We start from the raw sequence: 24191 nt of genomic DNA on the forward strand, positions 1-24191 counted from the left end.
CACGCTGATTTGAGCACTCACGAACGTTATACAAAGATTCCGCCCCTGCTGACAGGGTTTGCCTGCAACTTTGTCCTAACATAACTTCAGAGGAGTGACAAGTCGGTGCCACATTCTTGTTCAGGTAGCAGTCATTGTGTCCTACAGGCTACCGGGGCCTTAGTTATAATCTCAATGACTACTCTGATAGAATGTTAATCCCTTGTACCACCCAAGGGTGGTGGTTCTTTGGGTGAGCGTTTACGTAATATCATCACTTACACACACACCTGTTTCTGTTGCTCTGGGGAGTGCCGTGTTTATGTTTTGTTTTGTGTCTGTGGGTAGCTGTCTAGCTGAAATGTGAGGTTTTTACTCTTCCACAAACTTGAGTATTTGTATATGAAAAGTATATAGTATGTCATTTCCAGGTATGTGTGTGTGTGCTTGGAGCAGGGGGGCGTTGGGGGTTGTGGTCAATAGGCCTATATAAAAATTCTGGGTGTTCATTGTGTGTGTGTGTGTGTGTGAGAGAGAGAGAGAGAGAGAGAGAGAGAGAATCAGATCATATGGGTGGGAACATGTGGGCGATAGAGGCGGGAGGATGTTCAATGGGGAACCAGTTTGGCTGCTTAGTTCACACCACATGAGTATTTATCCTTTGACAGGCTCTCCAGGTCGGCAGTTGCAGCTACAGAACAGCCTACAGAACAAACAGCATGGACTGATAACACTGTGTTGCAACAGTCAGGAATAACACCCGCAATGGCAACAAAATAGCAGGCTGCCCAATGGAACACATGGTAAGATTTATTTTAAACTGACACTGTTTTTTTTAAACATTAGTGCCATGTGCAGGGCCAGGGTCCATGCTGCGTGTAGTGTTGGTAGCCTAATAGTTGTCAATGACACAAGTTGGCAGACTACGAGGTCATTGATTGCTGCAGTTTCGGGTTAAGCCTCACAGACTGCTGTATTGTAGGTGACTTTATCTTTATGTGCAGATGCCATTCAGCCTTGTGTTGTAAAACTGAGAGACATTTGTGATATGCACGGACAGTCGAGAACAAAACAAGCTTTGTGTCCATAGTCAAAGAATGTTAAAGGGGGTTTTATTACCCTTAGGTATGTGCACTCACTGTGTCTGTGGCTGATGTGTAATGTATTTATTGTCATCGGCGGGAATTGTCCTGCTTTCTTGACACAACATGGTAGAGCAGAGGTTTTCAACCTTTTTCATAACAAGGCCCATTTATTCTGCATTTGAGCCACGGACCACCATTTGATGAGATCTAGCCTCTCAGACCCAAAACTTAGATTTTGTTATCGTTGGATAAGATTTTGTCCTCGTTGGAATGCATGGTATCAACTTATCCCAATCCACTTTTAGGTTCCTTACCGAGAATCGTAGAATTACCATATCATTATTATGTATTAACCAACATTAGGTTTAAACAGTGCTGTGTGAGATCTACTTAATGAAGGGATTTAGAACACAGCAGTGTGAGTTTGAATGGCAAGTGTTTTACACATGATTGCAGCTCACCTTTGTGCAGCGCGTAGTTAAATCTAGTTAATGATAAGACTTAAACAACAATAAACCTTTCAGCTGATAACACAGCTGCTATCACTGAATGCGCTGGCATTGTGCACAGATTCTATACTAGAAAGTGGTGGGCGGGGTTGTCTTGGTTTTTGCACGCACACCCACACACATACACAGTACACACACCATTTTGTGCTTGTGCCAGTTTTAATGTGCTCATATTCTAATACTTTAATATGTTCACAGTGATGGAAGAAGTAGCTGATACTCGCATGTCACATGTACCAAAACACAGTACCAAAAGTAAAAGTAGTCATGTTTTTTTTAAGTTTTTAAATGTATAAAATGCGTAAAGATCTTTTGAAAATGGCAGACCTACAAGCTACTGTATCTAGTAACTAAGTAGCCTACAATATTTGCCTTTGAGATGTAGTGGAGTAGCAGTAAAAGTATTGACAATTGGAGAGATCCAGTAAAGTAAAAAATACCTCAAAATTGTACTTAAGTACATATACTTGAGTAAAGTAAATGTACTATATAGTTACTTTCCACCACTGACAGTCAGTATGGCATAAAACAAATCTATAGGGATTAGGGATGCATAATGGCAGACAGACAGACACACACACACACACACACACACACACACAAAGGAAAACGCCCAACAACAGAATCAAACATTGTTTGAAATTGTAACAGCTATAGAAGACAAACCTGTTCCTTGTTTTCCCACGTGCCCGAGGACATAACTTGAATACCTGAAGGCGCACCTGTTCTGAGTTAGGTTATGTAGGTTTCACTCACTTTCCTATTTGATGTGCAAATTAAGGTACTCAGGCCGCAGAACTTGTGTGTCATCGTGGTTCCAGAAATCTTTCCCTTTTTAGACATTTTTTGGCATGGCTTTAGAACCCAGTTGGTGGAAGAAGTACTCTGTTAAAAGTATACAAAAGTATACAAATATACTTAAAGGTCCACTTCACCACTTTTCAACCTATCTTCATATAATTGGTCCTAACTAATAATAATAATGATAAAATAGCATAGTCTGTGTCTCATAGGAAGGCTGTGGGCAGTTCAGAAACCCGGGCTTTCTATTCCTGAAAAGTTGCAATGCGAAAATGGAAGCCATCGTTCTCACGATAATACATTATTCTGAACTGCCCACCGCCCTCCTATAAGACACAGATCGAGTAGATTGTGGTATTTTATCATGAACATAGTGAGGACCAATTATAATGAAGATAGATTGAAAAGTGGTGAAATGGTCCTTTAACTAAATACTAAAGTACTCAATATTATCATTATGAATGGACCATTTCACATTTGATCAGCCTTGATTGTATTTGGTGACATAAAATAGTGCACAGCACTTTCTGACATACAGTCAATGCATCACCGAGGATGAAAAAAAACACAATATATATTTCCATTGCGGTCCTAAAAAAATACAAAAATACAAAGATAAACAACATGACAAGATATCACAACAACAACAACATAACTATACAAAACAGATATCACTACACTACATAACATCATGAGCTCTTTACATGTATTACATGTTGTACAATACTTGTTGATTAAATGTTTCATTATTTTCATTTCCTTATAGGTTTAATACAGAGAGACTATTCATTACTTCTGTGCCATCATCACAAGAATCATGGTATGAGACAGTGACTGTTTTTTTCTTTTTACATTATTGTTCCAACCTTTGTCATTGGATTCCTATATTGCAATTAAGACACCTTTGGATTAACCACTTGTGATGAAAAATAGCCTATACAGGCCCACAATGCCTTGCATCGCGAGCTTGTAGATCTGCTATGTATGCTATTTTTTGGGAGAATGTGAAACATTCTTTAAAGGTTCACCTATAGTATATGACATGCCAAGCAGCACTTTTCAGGACACATACATTCTGTCATAAGTGAGGCGATCATAAATTGTGCTGTCAAATGTGTGCCTTTGTTTTAGCCTACACACCGGAGAGGGCGGAGCCTGTCTGACGGGCTGACTCTGGAGGAATCTGACAGCGGAGGGTTGGTCATCTCCAGCATCACTGATGACTCCTCAGCCGCCCAGGGGCTCCAGGAAGGTAGGACACTTTTACTGGAAGCAGTTGTTGCAGGTATTCTAGACTAGAGAGTAGCGGTTCTGAAGTGTCCTTTTGGGGGGGATCCATATATGACAGTAAAGTGACAATTTAAGGACCTTTAACCCATTTTGACCTGAGATCAGATTAAAAAGAATTTCTTCTACATCCTGACGGTTTTCTGAAAAAGCTGTTTCTATGTCAGTCGTTCGCTCGGTGGCGCGCTATGAGCTTGTATATCTGCTATTTTTTCAATAGCTAAATCATTACTGCATGAAAATTAATCAACAAACTATACTATCAAAACTGGTCAAACAATAAATAAATTGCCAAATAATATAAAATTACAATTTTAGGCTCTTATCAGAGCCTCAAGAACTAGGCAAACCAAGAACTTAGTCCAGAGAAATACCACACAAATAACCTTATTTTTCAAGGTTTCTGACAACCACATGTGTAAGTTATCTGGGATGGCTGCTTTGTGCTTTCATCTGATTAAAACAATCAATATAATTATCTCAAAAACTTTTGTTTTGCAGGGGATGAAATTGTGGGGGCTGCTATAGATTTTGAACAACTGTCAAAGGAGGACGTGTTGAAATTGCTCAATCTGATGGAGCCATTTAATGACAAGATCCGAGTTCTCACAAAGAGTAACTTCAGCAAGAGCCTTGGGAACCTGGACAAAGGCATCAAAGGTCCAGAGGAGGTTGGTGCATTACATCTGAATCTACACAGATCTTTGGATTGTATAGATTCCTTGTCTTCTTCATATATCATTGCTGCCAGGCAGAAACCTGTCTACTCTCCATATCATTCAACTATTGTATTGTTAATCTTTTGTTTTATTGGTTGGTTAATTTCTTTGTCGTATAACAGTGTCAAGCAAAAGTTGTTATAGCCAATCTACAAGCTCACAACACATCGCGAAGTGACAGGTGTGCGTCCATCCACTATATTGGAAACATTTGGATTTTTCTGCCTATGATGACATGCTGAAATTAGGGACCCCAGGGTCAAGGTGGTCGAGTGCGCCCTGCGGATTTGATAAATATTGACCTAATGAAAAGTATTAACAAGAGCTTCTCCATTGGAACATTAAGGTTTCCAGCTGACAGCAACGATGTTACAGTATACATGGGATGTTTTGGTTCATGTATGTACAATAGCTGAATAGTTATTTGAGTTAGTTTTTCCTCCTTTTTTTTTAACAGAAACGAATAAGAATATGAATGTAAGAGTGAAGGAATATTTAAGTTGGAGTGTAATCCAACAAAATGTATCTTTTCCAGATGCTGAAGGATTCTTACAACAAACTCTACAATGCCAAAATCAAAAAGTTCATGAAGGACGACGCCCCGGACACAGAGGGCGCATCGGTCGGAGCCGAGGGATCCACGCCACACCAGCTTCCCAGGACCAGCTTAAAAGACGACACTGAAATACCTCGCTTGGGAGTGGATTTTGGGGTTCTAAAAACAAAGACGCCGAAATTAAAGGTACCAGAAATCAAAGCTGCGACTCCTTCCACACCTGAATCTCCCAGTGGAGAACTGGCACTGCCTGTTGCCAATCTGAGTGCACCGAGCCCCTCCATACCTCAAGACTTAGATGTAGCATTAGAAGGTGATCTTTCTGGAAGCAACCTGAATCTTCCGTTATCAAGCCTGGGCTTGAAAGCACCCACAGATTATGGAGGAATTCAGGGACCAAGTTTGAACATAGATGAAAGTCATTCAGAACTGAATGGTCCAGATATCCAACTATGTGGGACATTACCAGAGGGCCCAGAGCTAGGAGCCGAAGCTGGTGTAAAACTGCCAAACACAGAGGGTCCAGGAGTTGATTTGACAATGCCAGATGTTGAAATACCTCAAATAATTGGACTGGAGAATTCTGTGGAAGTTGATGCAGCTTTGCCTAAAGTTGATGTAAATCTCCCATCATTTGATGTCAATGCCCCAAACGTGGATGTTGAAGAAGCAAACAAATTCAGGATGCCCAAATTTAAACTGCCAAACCTAGATCTCTCTTTAAGTGGGTCAGAATGTGACGTTAATGCACCAGACATAAATACTCCAGATGTCCATTTGAAAGGCCCAGACATAGACCGTAAAACACCAGAGATTAAATTACCGTCACATAAAATCAGAGTAAACTCTTCCAAGAAACTCAGAAACCCTGACCTAAATGTGGATGATCCGTCTGGCTACATGGAAATGCCCGAGCTGCCTAAATTTGGACTGTCTGGCAGTAGACCAGATCTTAACATTGATGCTGATGTAAAAACACCCAGTCTTGGTCTCAAAACTCCCAAGATTGACGTCCCTGATGTTAATCTACCCAAAGTGGACCTGAGGGTACCTGATTTAGAGATTGACACTCCAGAGGCTGACATCAAAGCACCATCGGGTAAATTCAAGATACCCAAATTCAAGATGCCCAGCTTGGACCTTGACCACCAAGGACCAGAAATGAATGGGGATTATGAGATAAAGACCCCAGACATTGATCTGTCAGCGCCCAAGTTTAAAGGTGAAATCGGTACACCAGATTTTAATTTTCCTGATCTTGATCTCAAAGGCCCCAAGCTAGATCCCAATGTTCCTTCTGGTAAACTTAAACGTCCAAAACTTAAACTGTTTGGCACATTACCAAAGAAGAAAGATGTGAATATTAATGTAAAGGGGTTAGAAGCACCTGATTTGAATTTACAGAACGCAGATCTCAAACCTCCGAAAGTAGAAGGGAAATTCAAAATGCCCAAACTAAAAGGTCAGAAAGGGCTAAATATCGATATAGATGCAGATCTAGATAGACCAGATTTAACATTGCCATCGGGTAATCTTAATCTAGATTTAACAAAGCCAGAGACTGGCATTGATGCACCAGCATTCAACCTAAAAACTCCACAGATAGAGCTGAAAACGCCTGATGTTGATATCGGAAGTCCATCCGGTCAATTCAAAATGCCAAGTTTAAAAATGCCAGATTTGGGGCTGAATGGGCATGGTAGTGAGCTAAAGGCCCCAGAGTTGAACATGGACCTGAAACCCCCCAAGCTAGACTTTAAATCTCCAAAAATCAACAGTAATATTGATGCCCCAGTCTTAAACTTACCTAGCACTGACCTCAAGGCTCCCAAGTTAGATGTGAATTCTCCAGACATAAACATTGATTCACCCAAAATGAAATTCAAAATGCCCAAATTTAAAATGCCAAAATTTAGTCTCCCGAGCCTCAAAGGGCCAGATGTGGACCTTGACGGTGATTTAGAAGGCCCAGATTTAGATATAAATGCACCAAATGTAAATCTTAAAGGTCCCAAAGGTGGGTTTGAGATGCCTGACTTTGATTTTGGGAGCCCATCAGCAAAATTCAAAAAGCCACATTTGAAAATGCCAGATTTTGGTCTCTCTGGCCCAAAGTTGAAAGGTCCTGAAATGGATTTAAAATCACCAGATCTTGATTTATCAATGCCAAAAGGGCCAGGTTTGGACATAAATACAGATCTAAAAACACCAGACCTAAGCCTTAAAGCTCCAAAGATAAGCGGTAGGTTTGACACCCCTGGACTGGATTTACCAAACATGGATCTCAGAGCTCCCAAACTTGATGTAAATACACCAGATATTAACATTGGTTCACCAAAAACAAAACTCAAAATGCCAAAATTGAAGATGCCCACTTTTACCCTTCCACGCATGAAAGGGCCAGATGTGGACCTTGATGGTGATTTAGAAGGCCCAGATTTAGATATCAATGCTCCAAATGTAAATCTTAAAGGTCCCAAAGGTGGGTTTGAGATGCCTGACTTTGATTTTGGGAGCCCATCAGCAAAATTCAAAAAGCCACATTTGAAAATGCCAGATTTTGATCTCTCTGGCCCAAAGTTGAAAGGTCCTGAAATGGATTTAAAATCACCAGATCTTGATTTCTCAATACCAAAAGGACCAGGTTTGGACATAAATACAGATCTAAAAACACCAGACCTAAGCCTTAAAGCACCAAAGATTAAAGGTGGGATTGACACCCCTGGACTGGATTTACCGAATATGGATCTCAAAGCCCCCAAGTTTGATGTGAATACTCCAGATATGGATATTAGTTCGCCAAAACCAAAATTCAAACTGCCCAAATTTAAAATGCCTACATTCAGCCTCCCAAGAATTAAAGGGCCAGATGTTGACCTTGATGGTGACTTAGAAGGTCCAGATGTCGATATAAATGTCCCCAATGTAAACCTTAAAGGTCCCAAAGGTGGCTTTGAAATGCCTGATGCAGACTTTGGGAGCCCATCAATAAAATTCAAAAAGCCACATTTGAAAATGCCAGATTTTGGTCTCTCTGGTCCAAAGTTGAAAGGTCCTGAAATGGATTTAAAATCACCAGATCTTGATTTATCAATGCCAAAAGGACCAGGTTTGGACATAAATACAGATCTAAAAACACCAGACCTAAGCCTTAAAGCTCCAAAGATGAGCGGTAGGTTTGACACCCCTGGACTGGATTTACCAAATATGGATCTCAGAGCTCCCAAACTTGATGTAAATACACCAGATATTAACATTGGTTCACCAAAAACAAAATTCAAAATGCCAAAATTGAAGATGCCCACTTTTACCCTTCCACGCATGAAAGGGCCAGATGTGGACCTTGATGGTGATTTAGAAGGCCCAGATTTAGATATAAATGCTCCAAATGTAAATCTCAAAGGTCCCAAAGGTGGGTTTGAGATGCCTGACTTTGATTTTGATGGCCCATCAACAAAATTCAAAAAGCCACATTTGAAAATGCCAGATTTTGGTCTCTCTGGCCCAAAGTTGAAAGGTCCTGAAATAGATTTAAAATCACCAGATCTTGATTTATCAATGCCAAAAGGACCCGGTTTGGACATAAATACAGATCTAAAAACACCAGACCTAAGCCTTAAAGCTCCAAAGATAAGCGGTAGGTTTGACACCCCTGGACTGGATTTACCAAACATGGATCTCAGAGCTCCCAAACTTGATGTAAATACACCAGATATTAACATTGGTTCACCAAAAACAAAATTCAAAATGCCAAAATTGAAGATGCCCACTTTTACCCTTCCACGCATGAAAGGGCCAGATGTGGACCTTGATGGTGATTTAGAAGGCCCAGATTTAGATATAAATGCTCCAAATGTAAATCTGAAAGGTCCCAAAGGTGGGTTTGAGATGCCTGACTTTGATTTTGGGAGCCCATCAGCAAAATTTAAAAAGCCACATTTGAAAATGCCAGATTTTGGTCTCTGTGGCCCAAAGTTGAAAGGTCCTGAAATGGATTTAAAATCACCTGATCTTGATTTCTCGTCACCAAAAGGACCAAAGATTAAAGGTCCAAAGATTAAAGGTCAGATTGACACCCGTGGATTGGATTTACCAAACATAGACCTCAAAGCTCCAGAATTAGATGTAAGCACTCCAGATATAAACGTTGGCTCTCCCTCTTGGAAATTCAAGATGCCCAAAATGCCGACATTTGGCTCTCCTGGTGTAAAAAGTACAGATCTTGGAATGGAAGGTAACATAGAGGGACCAGACATTACAATTAGTGGTCCTCAAACTGATACTGATTTGCAGAATAGAAAATCCTTCCTTCCTTCCTTCAAAATGCCTCAATTCGGTAGCCCAGATCTTAATAGGACAGAATCTGATATTGACTTTGGTGCAACTATGAGAGCACTAGATCTCAATATCGATCCTCCAAATGCAAAAATGGATGTGAAAAAACACGACTTAAAGGGAAATGTTGTTGCTCCAAAGGTTCGGTCTCCAAATGTTGACCATAGCATGCCCAAAGCTAGTATGAAGAGTCGCCACTATCAATTTAAAGCTCCAGAGCTTGACGTCGATACTCCTTCATTAAAATACACCGGGTCTTCCCATAAAAGGTCTGACATCACAGGAGCAAATATAAAGACACCTGTTCTGGACATAGATGCTGATGTGAAACTGCGTAACACCAACAGAAAGTCTAGGAAGGCCAACGCCAGGCTCAGCTACCCCCTTCTGGATTGTGACTTACCGAAAGCAGATCTTTTAGGTTCCAGTGTTGATCTGAAGGCTTCGGATCTTAATATTGACGATTTCACTGGAAAGGATCACATTCCCAGAGCCAGAGGTTCCAGGTTAGACCTCACTGCGGCTGGAGTGCAGAATGATCAAGGTGTCAAAGTAGCAGTTCCACCGTTGCCAATACCAAAGCTTTACGAACAGGGTCACCACCACAGGTCAGCCACAGCCGGTGAAATTGACATGAAAAGAATTAGGTCAAAGAAACCGAGCACAAAACAAAAAGCATCTGACGACACAGACGGATATTATGTCACTGTTTTCCCCAAGCAAGCAAATGACGGAAAGACGTCAAACCGAAAATCGAACACACTTGGAAAGCTTGACTTCCGTCCGTCAAGTGTGGATCTAGAAGTTCCAGATGCTGATGACCTGAAAGGGTCAACATACTGGTTTTCCAAACTTATCTAGTGGAATTCAGACCACTGCCATACAAACGTTTATTTTAACCACTTAAAACCTATATGCTTTACTTAGCTGACCGGTGTCCCCCAGGGCTCTATACTAGGCTTGCTAGTATTTCCCTCTGCACCCAACTTCTTCACCAAAAATAGCAGATTTGTAAGGACGCAATGTTACGCTAGGGTTTATTCAATTGCTTGATACATTGTTATTTATTGTCACTCATGATGCTGCTGTATATTGTGTCATATCGTTCTATATTTGTATATGTACAGCTAAATATGTCCTATTTGTTACAGAATAACACTCTTGCACTTATTTTATATGCGACTGCATGTTTGTACTATACTATACTGTGTGTTAGGTGAACGTTATTTTATGAATTAAAACGATATCTCAACATTTTTGATCCCCTATGTCCAGCTTTTAGTGTGTATGTACAAACGTTGTCCTACACAAACATTAAATTCCCATTGACTATGAATGGACAATAGTGTAAACACAAACATTGCGTAACAAACAATAACATTGATATGTAACATACGTTGTGTATATATATATAGGAGGCGATGATGATAAGAGCGCCCCTCACTTCACACGGGTGTGATTTTTGTACTGTAAACAACAATCTCTTGTAAATCATTTGATGATATAAAGATGCTTTATTGCCATGAAGTTTCATTGTACAATTAATGTGGATGATTGAAAAGCATCCATCTTTTTGTGTGTGTGTGTGTGTGTGTGTGTGTGTGTGTGTGTGTGTGTGTGTGTGTGTGTGTGTGTGTGTGTGTGTGTGTGTGTGTGTGTGTGTGTGTGTGTGTGTGTGTGTGTGTGTGTGTGTGTGTGTGTGTGTGTGTGTGTGTGTGTGTGTGTGTGCGCGCGTGCTTATGTGGTAGTCCGCTCTCTTCAGGTAGACGGTGATCTTTACTGTCTGATAGCACTATGAAAGCACGGAGACAAAAGCTCAACCTTCTTTGCTTCAATTAAGGACTCCCAGTTTGGTATGCATTAGGCCACGGTCCACAGACCCTCAAATTGATGAAAGCGAATCTATCATGTAAAATCGTCTGATATAAGGCCCAAATCATGATTCGCCATGATGCAACTTAACGGTTGCGAGTAGTATTGCATGTTGGCAGTTGTCCTTACAACTGTTTTGTTGCAAGGAGTTGCGACTATAGTTGCATTGGTGTGGTTTGGGCCTAAGTCCAAGTGGAACCAAATGGACCCGTACATTCTGCGTTACAGACCAGTTATTAGCCTTTCCCAGCCAGTGTGATTGGTTGGTCTAGAGAGGCGGATTCAAATTGATCCTATATTGGTTCACCGATTTGTGCAACTGTAACTGTGAGGACAAACAGTGGAAATGTTTTTGAGGGTTTGTGTAAACACAAACATTGAATGCCACTGACAATGAATGGCCAGCTTTGAGTGTTTGTGTAAACACAAACATTGAAGACAAAAGTGAGGGCACAAATTGTGATTGGCCAGAATGAATGAGCGCCCCTAACTTGATATGGTTGTGATTTTTAATACAAGGCAGGACTTGCATGTTCCAACATGCTATGGTAAATGATTTTAATCTTGAGATGTATTAATCTAATTACAAAAAAATCACACCTGTGTGAAGTGAGGGGCGCTAATATATTAAATGTTTATTAGATGATGTAATGGTGATGTAAAACAAACGGTTCCAACACAAACATTAAATGCCATTAACAATAAAGAGACAATATGACGTACATTTTACCTTCATTGTCAATGGTGTTTTTAAAACAAACACTAAAAACAAACAAAATTAAACCTGTATATAGGAGGGGCTAGCACCGAGGTGTGACATCACGCCTCCATATATGGTCACGCATCATGACATCACACCTCATGACACGTCACGCCACCATAAATGGCCATGTATGAAGACCGCAACACTGACTCATCTAACCCTGGATATCCTACATGGAGAAGAATGGATAGTCACCTATCTGCATATATGGAGCCGGCCAGCAACTCTACATCTGACCTCAAACCATGCATCCATGCATTATATGGAGCTGACCTGTTCTGACATTCCATAATTATGGTGATACTTCCCCGCCCGTCCATCCTGTTCTGACATTCCGCATGTTGATCTGACCTCATCAAACCCTGTACACTCAAGACACGCTCCATATATGGCCAGTACAGAATTAATTCCATTATGTTGATCTGACACCCCATGCCAAAGCGGCAGTGCTCGCCCAGCAGTCTGCCGTCACCCAGGCGGATGCGTGCATGCAAGGGCAAGGTCGCTTCTCGCCCTCAGGGCGTCTTAGGGCCGATTCATACTCCTATTTTAGAGCCGAATAAAAGTCGGTTCGGCGCTGTAGAGCCTACAATTTGACGTCATTTGAGGTTCGGGGGGGGCGGGTACCGTCCTAAAGTCGAGTCTTCGGTGCTACTGAAAATTTCTGACGAGCCGAAATCATTTCGGCACTACAGCACCGAAACAGCGGTAAAATAGGAGTATGAATCGGCCCTTACTGGGAGGTATCATTTCAAGTATGTCAGTTAGGGTTAGAATAGCCTACATTTGCACTATCATCATCATAACGTCTGACTGTTCTATACCATGTTGCTTTGAGGCGAGAACAGTTTTGTGGATCTTGCACATCATGTAGCCAGCCTGTGATGACATCAGTCGTATGACATATCTATCATGTGACTCCAAATATGGGCAAGGTTTCAACCCGGTCAGAGCCCCATTGACTTCCATTGTTAAATATTAAAAATAAAAAAAATACATGCGTGAACAATGTGGAGGTAGGCTAACTTCTGTGACCTATACTGGTCGTGTTCTCAAGAAATGTTGTGCTGATCGGTCGATCCAGAGATCCAGTTTGCAAGGACAGACACGCAGACAGACAGACCAACCTCTTATAGACCACTATGGCTATAGACTCCTGCAGAACAAACACAGTAGAAATTGCAGGTGGATTTATCCCATGACTAAACACAGAGGTTTCTCGTAATGTGTCACTGTCACTGTGGTTTAGTGAAGCTGGAGCTACCAAGGTTAAGGGATGACCATCAGTCCTTGGCTTAGGTCCAGTCCTCTGGTATTTCTCCAGCAGATCCCGATATTCACTGACGACTGGTGTGTAGCTGTATACGTGGTATGTTTGTTTTCCTCTGATTTTTCTAACCCCTTTTTTGTTTTTTGACCATGAAGCTCTGCTGGAACTCCTCATCAATGCTGTGCAGTCCAGTCCTAATGGAGAACTGCTTATGGAGAGGGATATTGTTGTTCATAATTTGACTGAGAAGGAGATGCCGCAGGAGCAGTTGTTATCCGCTTGAGGGTTCTTCAGTATTTGGAAGGAGGAGCGGATCAGCTCCTGGCTAAAGTCAATGGTGGCTCCTTTCACAAACTCCAGGCTTTCCTGATCTACAAGTACTCCCACTCCTTCCTGTTCCAACAATCTGTCATCCTCTGCTATGTCACTACATATTGAAAAATTGTACTGGAATCCAGAACAGCCTCCTCCCTCCACTTGGATCCTCAGATATTCTCCCTTCTCCAGTATCTCCTTTAGCCTCTTAACACATGATTCACTGAGGTGGACTTTATCTACAGGTGGAGTTGACCCCACTATTTTCTCCTGGGCTGAGGAACTGCTGAAGCACTGAAGCCTAGCTGTGTAGGCAGGATTTGGGCTTTGGGGACGCCATTGCAATTGATGTCTCTCACAGATATTGTGGAAATAAGACACAGAAGCCCTCCTAGAAATATTCAGTGCTCTTGTATTTGATGCAGTTATCAGTGCTGCTCTCAGGAATGACATCATCATTGTGTCTCTCCCTCCTTTCCGCGTGCCATTTTAAATCCCAACACGGCTTTCTGAGGCAGGTGGCCTAATGGCCTCCCATTGGTCAGTAGTAGGTCACCTGACCCTCAATGTTTTCAGATGACGTCATCGGCCTTTAGCCATGAATTATAAATTGTTGTGGTAGGCAAGTATGGTGCAGAATTTGGAGCCCATCAACTTAATGACGGTCAACGTGTTTCCCATATGAATGGGTGAATGCAATGGATGAACGCTATGCTTTCCTTGCGGAGTGGTTTGACCCCTATCCGTCTCTCATGCTGCGTTACCAGCTGATGTACTACCCCAGAGATGGCACAGTCGAGATGTTTGATTTGAGAAGCAAACGGCTCTTTCTGAGAAGGACCAAATGTGAAAACATTAATCAGTCGGATCTGTATATCGGGAATCGAGTAAATGTGTGCTCCCGGCAGCTCGACCTGGTCGGATACGGAGACCTGTACACAGAAAACATCCTCGACAGCCAAAAGGAAAGAACTCTCGCGATGATAAAACCGGACGCGTTCGCCAAGATAGGACACATCATTGAGATGATATACACCACCGACTTGGTCGTGACCAAAGCCAAGATGACCAAGCTGACGGGGGGACAAGCAGCAGACTTTTATATGGAAGAAGAATCGAAACCATACTCCACCTTTCTGCACGTGGCCCAGCACATGTCCTCGGGCCCCGTCATCGTCATGGAGCTCATGGGTGAGCAGGCCATAAGTGTCTGGAGGAGACTGTTGGGACCAACAGAACCTTCCACGGCACAGGGCGAGGCTCAGCATAGCATCCGTGCCCAGTTCGGAACGGATAGCATCCAGAACGCGGCACATGGCTCTCACTCGTACAACGCGGCAGCGAGAGAACTGCAGTTCTTCTTCCCGCCTCCTCCTGCTCGCGGCGCCTCAAACACGGCGACGTTTATAGATTGCACATGCTGCATCATTAAACCCCACGCCATGTCAGAACGTCTGGCCGGGAAGATACTGAAGTCCATTATGGCGGCCGGATTTGAGATCTCCGCTCTTCGGATGTTCAATATTGTCCGCGTGAATGCAGAACAATTCTATGAGGTTTACAAAGGGGTTGTGACGGAAAGCATATACAGTAGTATGGTAAATGAGTTGTGTTCCGGACCCTGCATGGTCCTGGAGATCCGTGGCATGGGCTCGCCGAAAACATTCCGGGAATTCTGTGGACCTGTCGACCCGGGGGTTGGACGCATTCTACGTCCAACCACGTTGCGCGCACTTTATGGCAAAGACAAAGTGCACAATGCTGTCCACTGTACAGACATCCCTGAAGATGGAACATTGGAGGTGCAATACTTCTTCAAGATTTTGGATGGGTGACTTGAATTTACAGTATATTGACTGTAACACACATTGAGTTTGTATATGTCGTTGTATTTTCACGTGCATTCAGAACATCTGGCTCATTTTCTGTCTCACCAACATTCCACTGCTTGTACTTATGTAGCGAGTGAAAAGTAAACCTCTGAGTATTTCAATCATATTAAATAAAGTTACAAGAGAATAAACAAAAACAAAAACTAGAAAGGTGGGCTCAGTCTTTAATGCAGTGACAAATCTCCATCATATTGAAATTGACATCCCAATGTGGGGTTCGGTTCCACAGGCTCCATTTTTGGGTAAGACTGATCACCAGTTCCATGGATCACTGGTATGTGGATCTGAGAATTAATTCACAAAATGTGAAACATCTTCCCGGACTGGGTTCCCTTGGCCTGCTGGCAGCGTGGACAACAAGAAATCTATGCACTGAGTGGTCTCCTGGTTCTTTGAAAGACAATTCAGACAGACAGCCACAACACACAGACCAGAGGGGGTGGATCAGGAGGTAGAGCGGCCGCATGGGAAATGCATCTTGTGTTAGTGTCGAAGTGCCCTTGAGCAAGGCAGTTGCTCCCAATGAGAGCAGGTTTGTGCCTTGCATGGTTTCCCCTGCCATCAGTGTGTGAATGTGTGAATGTAATGCACAAAGCGCTTTGAGTAAAGGTGCTATATAAATATATCACTAGAAAAGTGTTCTCCATGGAGCGCAAATCTCTACCAGATCCACATAGAAACGGCTAATGTGGATGTTGGACTTGTATGGCTCCAATATGGATCTTGGACTTCATCTGACCAACCTGTGACAATAAGGGATCAAAGGCCTATTCAATATTTTAAAAATCTAATATATTTTAATCACACTTGTGTGAAGTGAGTGGCGCCTGTTTGTTTAAAGTGCTTTAAACAAAATGTGGCTACTCAATGTTTGACATAAGTGCTCTAAACAAACATTAAAAGTCCATAGACTTGGCTTCTATACAAAAAAAGTACAAAACAAGTGCTATAACAATACATAAAATCTGAAAAATAATTGACTTCCTTGGTGTACTGGCATTGTGCATAACAAGCTTGACACTGATCAGTGTAGGGTTTTGCAAAAACAATCCCCTTGCCCTTAGGCCTGGTGGCCATTGTAGAATAAGTGACTCTAATATAACTATGTACAGTGTCCACCCTATCCACCCTTTTGATCCCATTCATGACAGTCTGGAGACTCATAATACTCCAAGTCAAGTCGTCACCTAATGACTTGTATAATAGTACAAAGCAACAGGAGTTGACCCAAAGTGTTTTCCAAACCGATTGGAAAGCACAATAAAAACAAATCATAACCATAATAAGCTATGTAATCAATACAAGCAAGAATAAAGTGTAAAAACACATAAATCACAATACAATTACAAAATAATACAAACAATATAATAAATAAATATAAATAAAAAACAAACATGTTACAACAGATTCAAATTCTATTACATTCAATCAAAAACAAATCCACTGAGCTTGACAAGCAAAATCCCCTGGGTAACCTCAGACTAAACAACTGTAAGAGATTAAAAAAAATACATTTTAATCTCCACTTACTGTAAATCTGAATCTTTTTTTCCACCTTTATTTTTTTCTCTTTTTTTGTTTGGCAGTGGTGGTTGTGATTAGAATAAACAACTGGTAGAGCTCTATGGGTAGAGGAGAAGAGGACACTGCTGGACAACATTGTAATTTTGTCGCGCTGTGATTCTGTTACGATCCAGTAGATGGCGATAATGTAACGCTCATGGATGCCAACAGCTGTAGGACGAAGAAGGAGGAGAACTTAGAAGACGTCATTAATCGTGCGACAAACAGTGCATCCACAATTCCACATGACCTTTCAAGAAGCTGTTGTATTATAATGATTTCACCGTTATTAATGATCTAAGAGGAATTGTTCTCAGTCGAAATGCTTCGCGTTTCAATCATAGCTTGTGGCAGAGGCATCGCTAGAAGGGTAAGTTACTGTAGTTAAACACTTTAACACTGTATATCTCTTCAGCTTTTTACCATGGGACGCAAAATTGTTTCTCCATCAAGATACAAGCTGGTCGCTTTTTGGTCTGCTATTATTGCACATTTTTGAATAAGTGATCGTGGGGAGTGGATTACCCGCGGCGATTACTAGCTCTGGTTTGAGTGATTGATTGAAATATGTATTAACAGTTTTCAGAATTACAGTACATTTCAAGTACAACTCAATACAAAAACTGTTAACTGTGAGTGGACGACCCAATAAAGCATTTAGGGTCCACCTTGTTCAAATCATCAAAACATTTAGAGACGTACAAATAGACACTTCTATATAGCCAAAAAGAACAGAACAGGAATTCATCATAAAAGAAGTAAAAAAAGGGGGAAAGAAACATAATACAGTGAGGGGAAAAGGGGTGGGTGGTGGGAGGGGATTCAGATTTTTTACGGGGGGGCAGTTTCGAATTGCAGCCGTCCGTAGGTGCCCTTTGAGAGCGGTTTTGAAGGAGTCGAGGGATTCGCATGTCTTAATGACTGTTGGTGGGGGCGTTCCACATTTTGGTGGCATAGGAGCGAAAAGAATGTAGTCCCTTGTTTTTGCCGAATCTGGGTTGCACAACATTGTTTGTTGCACTCCCTCTGGTGTTGTGGGTGTATAGATCTATAGATTCTATAGATCTACCAAGCTTTTGTTTCATGAAAATCCACCGTAGACATGTTATGAAGTACTTTCTGTCAATCGATTATTTGTAAGTGTCAGAGTTGGGAAGCGCTCATTTTCCATATCGCAGCGTCCTGCTGCCACCTGCATTATGTGCGATGGTGCGCCGGACCGTTGAGTGACCTCCATGTATTCTATGGCCGTATTTATAGAACACGAACAATGCATTCCATTTGCTCCACCATCCTAGGCTAGTTCTATACGTCTAAATGAAGGCATTTCTCAAATGTTCTCCCTCAGCTCTCATCGTTCGCCGGTGAGAACGCGGCCCCGTCCAATCTACTCATCCCCCCAAATCTAGTGGATCCTTCAAGAACAAGTAAAGCTCTTTGTCTCCCAAATGTTCACGTTATGACACATTTCATTATCCTTCACGACACTATATGGTATTTTGATAGTTGAATTCAGTTGTTCTTTAATATGTTTTCCCTTTGCAGAGCGACCCCCGCCCCCTCTGGATTGCAGTCTCCCCCTCTTGAGAAGGTGTGATGAGGTGATCCCGTCTCACCTGAGCCCGCTGCAGACCTGGGTGGACAGCCTGGAGAAGCAGGACGGGGAACCTGTAGGTTTGGCTCAACTACATCCTGATGTCTTTGCAGTGCCTGCCAGGTAAAGTGCCATACCAGTAACATTTTGAAGACATTTTGTTGTTTTTCGGGCAAAAAACCTTTCGTCTCCATATTCTAACTTTTCGTAAATGAACGCCCTGCTTGATCATAAACGCGTCGGAGGAGCAGCAGATCCACAAGCTCGGAATGTGACGCGACTTTTGCTGTTTCTGACATTTTGTTTTCATGTCAAGGGCCCCCAAAATTGATATGTATTTGCCATGGACCCCCATTTGCAAAGGTTTCATGCCAGCTTTATTCAGAAAATCAGCTTGTAGATCTGCTGGTTTTGAATAGCCAAAAGCTAAACACATAAATCTAATAATAATGTGCTCTCTCTCCATTAGGCTTGACATTCTCTATGAAGTTGAAATGTGGCAGAGAAAATACCAGAGAATTGTAAGTCGTTCGTGATGAACGGTTAACGTTATGGAATAACGTTGCTGTCAATCAAATACACAGCAAACTACACGGTGCTTTTGTATTTAATTGTTCTATCCAAACCCCTGCTCAGAGCCATGCCAACACAAAGGTCAGGTCAGAGGTCAGAGGTGGCGGCAAAAAACCATGGAGACAGAAGGGAAGTGGACGCGCTCGTCACGGAAGTATCAGATCACCTCTATGGAAAGGAGGTATGACGAAGCATGAAACACAGCAATGATGATTAAACTGATGATCAACCTCCCTTTAATACAGTTACATTAAACGGTAGTACTGTGTCGGCATCTTTGGCATTTTATTGTTTTAGAGGGGCCTCCTCCTATGCCCAGCTTTGTCTGTTTGTGTGAACCAGATTTGATTGGCTGATCAGCCCATAGCGATGATTTGTACTGGCTGAGCAAAGTACAAAGTGAGGGCAGAAAAGTGATTGGTCCAGAATGACATTTGTGATGATTTCATTGGCTCAGCACAGAATGTGATGTATGATGATAAGAGCGCCCCTCACTTCACACGAGAGTGATTTCTAATATGTAGCCCCTGTCGTCAATCCCAGAAGCTATCAAATAAGATGAGACTTTATCCTGCATGGAGAGTAGCACAGCAGTTACAATACAATTATAGGGCAAGAGAAAGGTAAACAAATAAACGCCATCAATAGTTATACAGATATACCACATACCACAAAAGCCATGCATTATGCAGGAGAAAACACACGGTAACCATTTCAGAGTGTCCTTTACTGTAACCAGCTCAGTGGCCCTGTGGTTAGAGTGTCCGCCCTGAGACTGGGAGGTCGGGGTTCAATCCCCGGCCAGGTCATACCAAAGACTGGGAGAAAATGGGACCCAGTGCCTCCCTGCTTGACACTCAGCATCAAGGGTTGGATTGGGGGTCCCTGCGACATACTAGCGTCATGTCCAGGGGGTGTACTTGTACATCAAGCTGCCTCACGCTACAGAAACAGGAGATAGGCTCCTGCCCTATGGGCCTCATGGCTCGGCAAGGCTACTTACTTTACTGTAATAAACTGTAACAGAATGATTGCATATTTCAGGTGGGGTCGCTCATGGACCTAGAGGTCCAACCAGTTATTATTACATGTTGCCCATGAAGACGCGTGTGCAAGGACTCAAGGTGGCTCTCAGCTCCAAGCTGACTCAGGTAAATGCCTCAATGAAAACCCTTCATTTGTGATGCTCATTTGATTCAACCTTTATTTGTCCTTGGAATGAGATAAGAGTTCTAGACATGGATTAAAGCAGTGTTATTTTTTTTTAGAATACGGTAGTATTTTGATTTAGTCTTAGTCTTTTGAATAACACACCATTTAGTCTTAGTCCTATTTAGTCTTCTGAAAAACCTTAGTCGATTTTTATTTTTAGTCTTAAGGTGCGTTCAGACTTTCATTTAAATATTCGCCTCGGTTCGTCCCGTTTGTGCTGCGCCAGGTTGCCCGGGCCCGTTCGCGGCGCTCGCACAACTTCTCGTCTTTGCATTGACTTTGTATGTATTCTGTAAGTCTTGAACGCACCTTGAATCAACACAATTCACACTGGATTAAAGGTCTATCGCCATGACTTATTTCAGTCATTTGGATTCCATATGAAGCCAGCTTGTAGACATTATTTTAAGAGTACAGGATTTGGAGTGGAGAAGCATCTCCTATAAAATCTTAATAGTCTCAGATTCATAAAAAAAAAGCAAAGATTAAAGCCTAAATATGTGATTTCTTCACCTGTTAGTATGGCATATAGCAGTGGTTCCCAAACTTTTTCATGTCAAGGACCCCCACATTGACACTAATTAGCCTGCAGACCCCCATTTGAAAAGATATGCCAGAGACCCCCATAAGAGAAGAGTTTTAAGGCTCTAGCAATGATTCTCAACCCGTTTAATTCCAAGGACCCCCCAGTTTGACATGCATTAGTCTACGGACCCCCATTTAATGTAATTTCTATCTCTGGGACCCCCAATTTATATTTTAAAATCAATGTTATTTTAACACTGAGAGTGTACAAATGGAACCAAATTAACCCGTTAGGGTCCATTTGTACACTCTCTGAGTTACAGACCCATAAGGGTCCATTTGGTTACAAACTATCATTTAGCTGGGGACCCCCTGGAACTCCCTCAGGTACCCCTGGACCCCACTTTGGGAACCACTGGCATATAGAACAGCAGGAACAATATTACTAAAACATCATCATTTTACATTACATTGTTTAGGAATCAGTGCTAGTGTGGGGAGATCCTTTCACACTGTTTCAGAAATTGCACATTAGGACTTTGTCATACAAACATTTTGCTTTAATCAATGGGCCTGCCCTGCATGGGGCTCTATGAATATCTACTTTTCAAAGACACACACGCTCTAATTTGGATGGTGGCAGTGGTGGTTTTCTTGTTTTATCTGATCTCTGACAAACCTCTTACAAAATGATTCCAAGCTGCTGTAAAAAAAAATATATATATATATAATATGTATTATTCCAGGATTACCTCTATGTTGTGGACTCCCTGAACATTCCCACTCCTGACTCACAGTACCTAATGGATCTGATCAGAGACAGACACTGGGGAGAATCTGTTTTAATAGTAGCTGTGTAAGTATGAAAACACTTTAACCTTTTATTTATCCATGTAGGCTGAGATTCACTGAGCACAAAGGTGTTTTTTGAGTGGTGCAACCACTCCAAGGAACAGCAATGTCTGTGTTCACCTATGTGTGTGACGTTAATGAGCACCAGTATGACTATTAGTACCAGTAGGGGCGCTATTGTGCCAGAAACAGAGAGAGATAGTGCTGCACTGTTGCCTGCTAATGAGAGAGAGAGGAGGGGGGGGGGGAGGAGAAGAGAGTTGCGCCACTCAATGTCCTGCTTCAAACGGTACCAGTTACACACACACATTCTCACCTGGGAGAATGTATGTACAACAGTTTTCTGGAAATTCTGTGTTGCTATATCAGTGGCCAAGGACCCCCAAAATTATATGAATTTGGTTGTGGACCCCAATCTCTAAATATCTTTGTCCCATGGACTCCCAGAACAGATTTTACATAGGTACATAGGTGAACACGGACATTGCTGTTCCTTGGAGTGGTTGCACCACTCAAAAATCTAAAACAGATGCCCTTTTTGAGGAGATGTCTTCACTAGTCACTACCCACTGCATGTGTCAATAATGGACTTGAAGTCTTGAACTAAACACAATGTTTGTTAGGTACACATAACGAGCACATTTTGGAGCTTTGCTGAAGGATAATCTTTTCAGCAGTCAAGATGTTCAGAGGATAACAGGAGTGCACATTAATAATAATGAATGCAACATTTTAGTCTTAGCCATATAAAATACTTACTTTGCCTCACACGGTCTGATATAAAGTGGCTATGTGTTTGGGATCTTTCTTGGAAATGGATAGTTCAGATTTTTTTTTTAACTGAAGCTGTATGAAATACTTGTCATTGATATAGTGGTTGCAACTGTATTAATTGATTGCCAGAGTCCTGTGGTGGGAGTTCTGCTCTGGTTTTGGTGAAATATTAAGTAGTTCCGGTCATTTTGTGGGGGGCACAGGGGGCCACGCATTAAAAGTAAATTAATGTGTTGACACATTTCTAAAATATTAGTGCAACTTTCGTTCATTTTTTTACCCCTCTATCACACAGAACTATGTTTTTTGTGTCCATATCACTACGCCCAAACAATAGTTCCATGTGATAGAGGGGTCAAAGTTGAGCTAATATTTTTGAAAACGATACAAAACTGAAAATGTATTTCATACAGCTTAAGTTAAAAAAATCTGAACTATCCCTTTAAGAGCGAGAACTTTCTTGCCATGCCTTTTCACTAAGCAAATGGTGCAGAAGCATACACCAGGTCTTTACTTTTAGATATCGGGTTCCAGGTGATTTTCCATAATGTATTACATATTCATCAGCTGCTCCATTGCCAGCATGCTGCGTCCGTCCCAAAGATGCCCTCTGTGGGTATTATGACAGCAATCCATTGTGGCAACAGAGAACTTTAAGCCCTGTGCGTATTGAGGGTGGGGTGAGTGTTGCTCACTTCCAGTCATAGTCCAGGCAGGGTATGGAACCATCAGCCTGATGTCTACAAGCATGCTTCTCTAACCTTCAGTGGAACTTAAAAAATCCCCTATATAAAACACTTCAATAACACCTTTTAACCTTTCGTTTCTGTGTGCCTTTAGGGATGAAGAGTTTCCTGAAAACATGATTCAAGCCACAGCAGGTCTCAAGTCTGTGAACATCATTCCAGCAATTGGTAAGGTTACACCTGGCAGAAAGTATTTAAAAATGGCTGAGATATATTATGAAGTAAGACAAATTAAGGTTTTCCCTGAAAATTCAAGACGTCATTATGGAGCATAAGTTACTCTAGTCTTGTGTAGAGTAGCCAGATCGGCGATCTCTACTCTGTAGAAACTATTTGGAAATGTTGTAAAAGGTTCAAACAAACTGCATTCATTGCAGAACCAACTTAGAGTGGTCCTTCATATTGGGACGGTATCGCAGGTTTGTGTTGGCTGTCCTTGTTCTGTTCTATCCCAGACATTTCGGTAGGTGGAGATTTTGGAGAAGTTGCCCTTGACTACCTGCCATTGTGCTCAACCACAATTTACCCCCTGTTGACTGTCAAAATATAACCTGTGGGAACAGTATTCTGTCATCTTTTACATGTATATAAGTAATATCTCCACTAAACAAAAGGAAATGTACCCCAAGAGGTTCCTGTCCTAATATAAACAACCCTCATTGTCTTCTCCAGGCCTGAACGTCCACAGCATGTTGAAACACGAGACTCTTATCCTCACCCTGGAAACCGTCAAGTTTTTGGAAAATAAACTGCTCTGGCACGACCATCGCTATTCGCCCGTGCACCCGTATAAATTGCCCTACTCTGACCTCCCATAAAAGATCAGCATGCACATTTATATTCATCAAAGCCTCAATTGGTTTCATGTCTTTATTGTCTTTACACAAACTTGTCAATAAATAAATGTCAACGATAAAAAATTATTTCATGTGGTCATTAATCTAAGAGTCTAGTGGCTCTTTTTGACTA

At 41.8% G+C, this 24191-nt stretch overlaps 3 protein-coding genes across 3 annotated transcripts; all 3 read left to right on the top strand.

The window, feature by feature from the left end:
• Nucleotides 1–138: 138 nt before the first annotated feature.
• Nucleotides 139–13459, top strand: LOC308312001 (uncharacterized protein; the record flags this gene model as incomplete). Its single annotated transcript, XM_080758845.1, has 8 exons — nucleotides 139–232; nucleotides 648–782; nucleotides 3141–3194; nucleotides 3506–3626; nucleotides 4163–4332; nucleotides 4916–5554; nucleotides 5942–6167; nucleotides 13332–13459. The coding sequence occupies exons 3-8, from the start codon at nucleotides 3192–3194 to the stop codon at nucleotides 13457–13459; spliced, it is 1287 nt and encodes a 428-aa protein (XP_080614971.1). The 5' UTR covers nucleotides 139–232; nucleotides 648–782; nucleotides 3141–3191.
• Nucleotides 13460–14189: 730 nt separating this feature from the next.
• LOC308312776 (nucleoside diphosphate kinase homolog 7-like) lies at nucleotides 14190–15326 on the top strand (the record flags this gene model as incomplete). Its single annotated transcript, XM_080759487.1, has 1 exon — nucleotides 14190–15326. One exon carries the CDS (start codon nucleotides 14190–14192, stop codon nucleotides 15324–15326), a length of 1137 nt encoding a protein of 378 aa, XP_080615613.1.
• A 1841-nt stretch (nucleotides 15327–17167) lies between these two features.
• Nucleotides 17168–24085, top strand: LOC308312979 (large ribosomal subunit protein uL4m-like). Its single transcript, XM_080759814.1, has 9 exons — nucleotides 17168–17316; nucleotides 18295–18373; nucleotides 18492–18663; nucleotides 19010–19061; nucleotides 19177–19294; nucleotides 20158–20264; nucleotides 21597–21706; nucleotides 23317–23390; nucleotides 23895–24085. The coding sequence occupies exons 1-9, from the start codon at nucleotides 17269–17271 to the stop codon at nucleotides 24038–24040; spliced, it is 906 nt and encodes a 301-aa protein (XP_080615940.1). The 5' UTR covers nucleotides 17168–17268; the 3' UTR covers nucleotides 24041–24085.
• Nucleotides 24086–24191: the final 106 nt, after the last annotated feature.

The sequence above is a fragment of the Protomyctophum bolini genome, assembly GCF_963924005.1.
Source record: "Protomyctophum bolini genome assembly, chromosome: 3".
Taxonomy (NCBI): Eukaryota; Metazoa; Chordata; class Actinopteri; order Myctophiformes; family Myctophidae; genus Protomyctophum; species Protomyctophum bolini.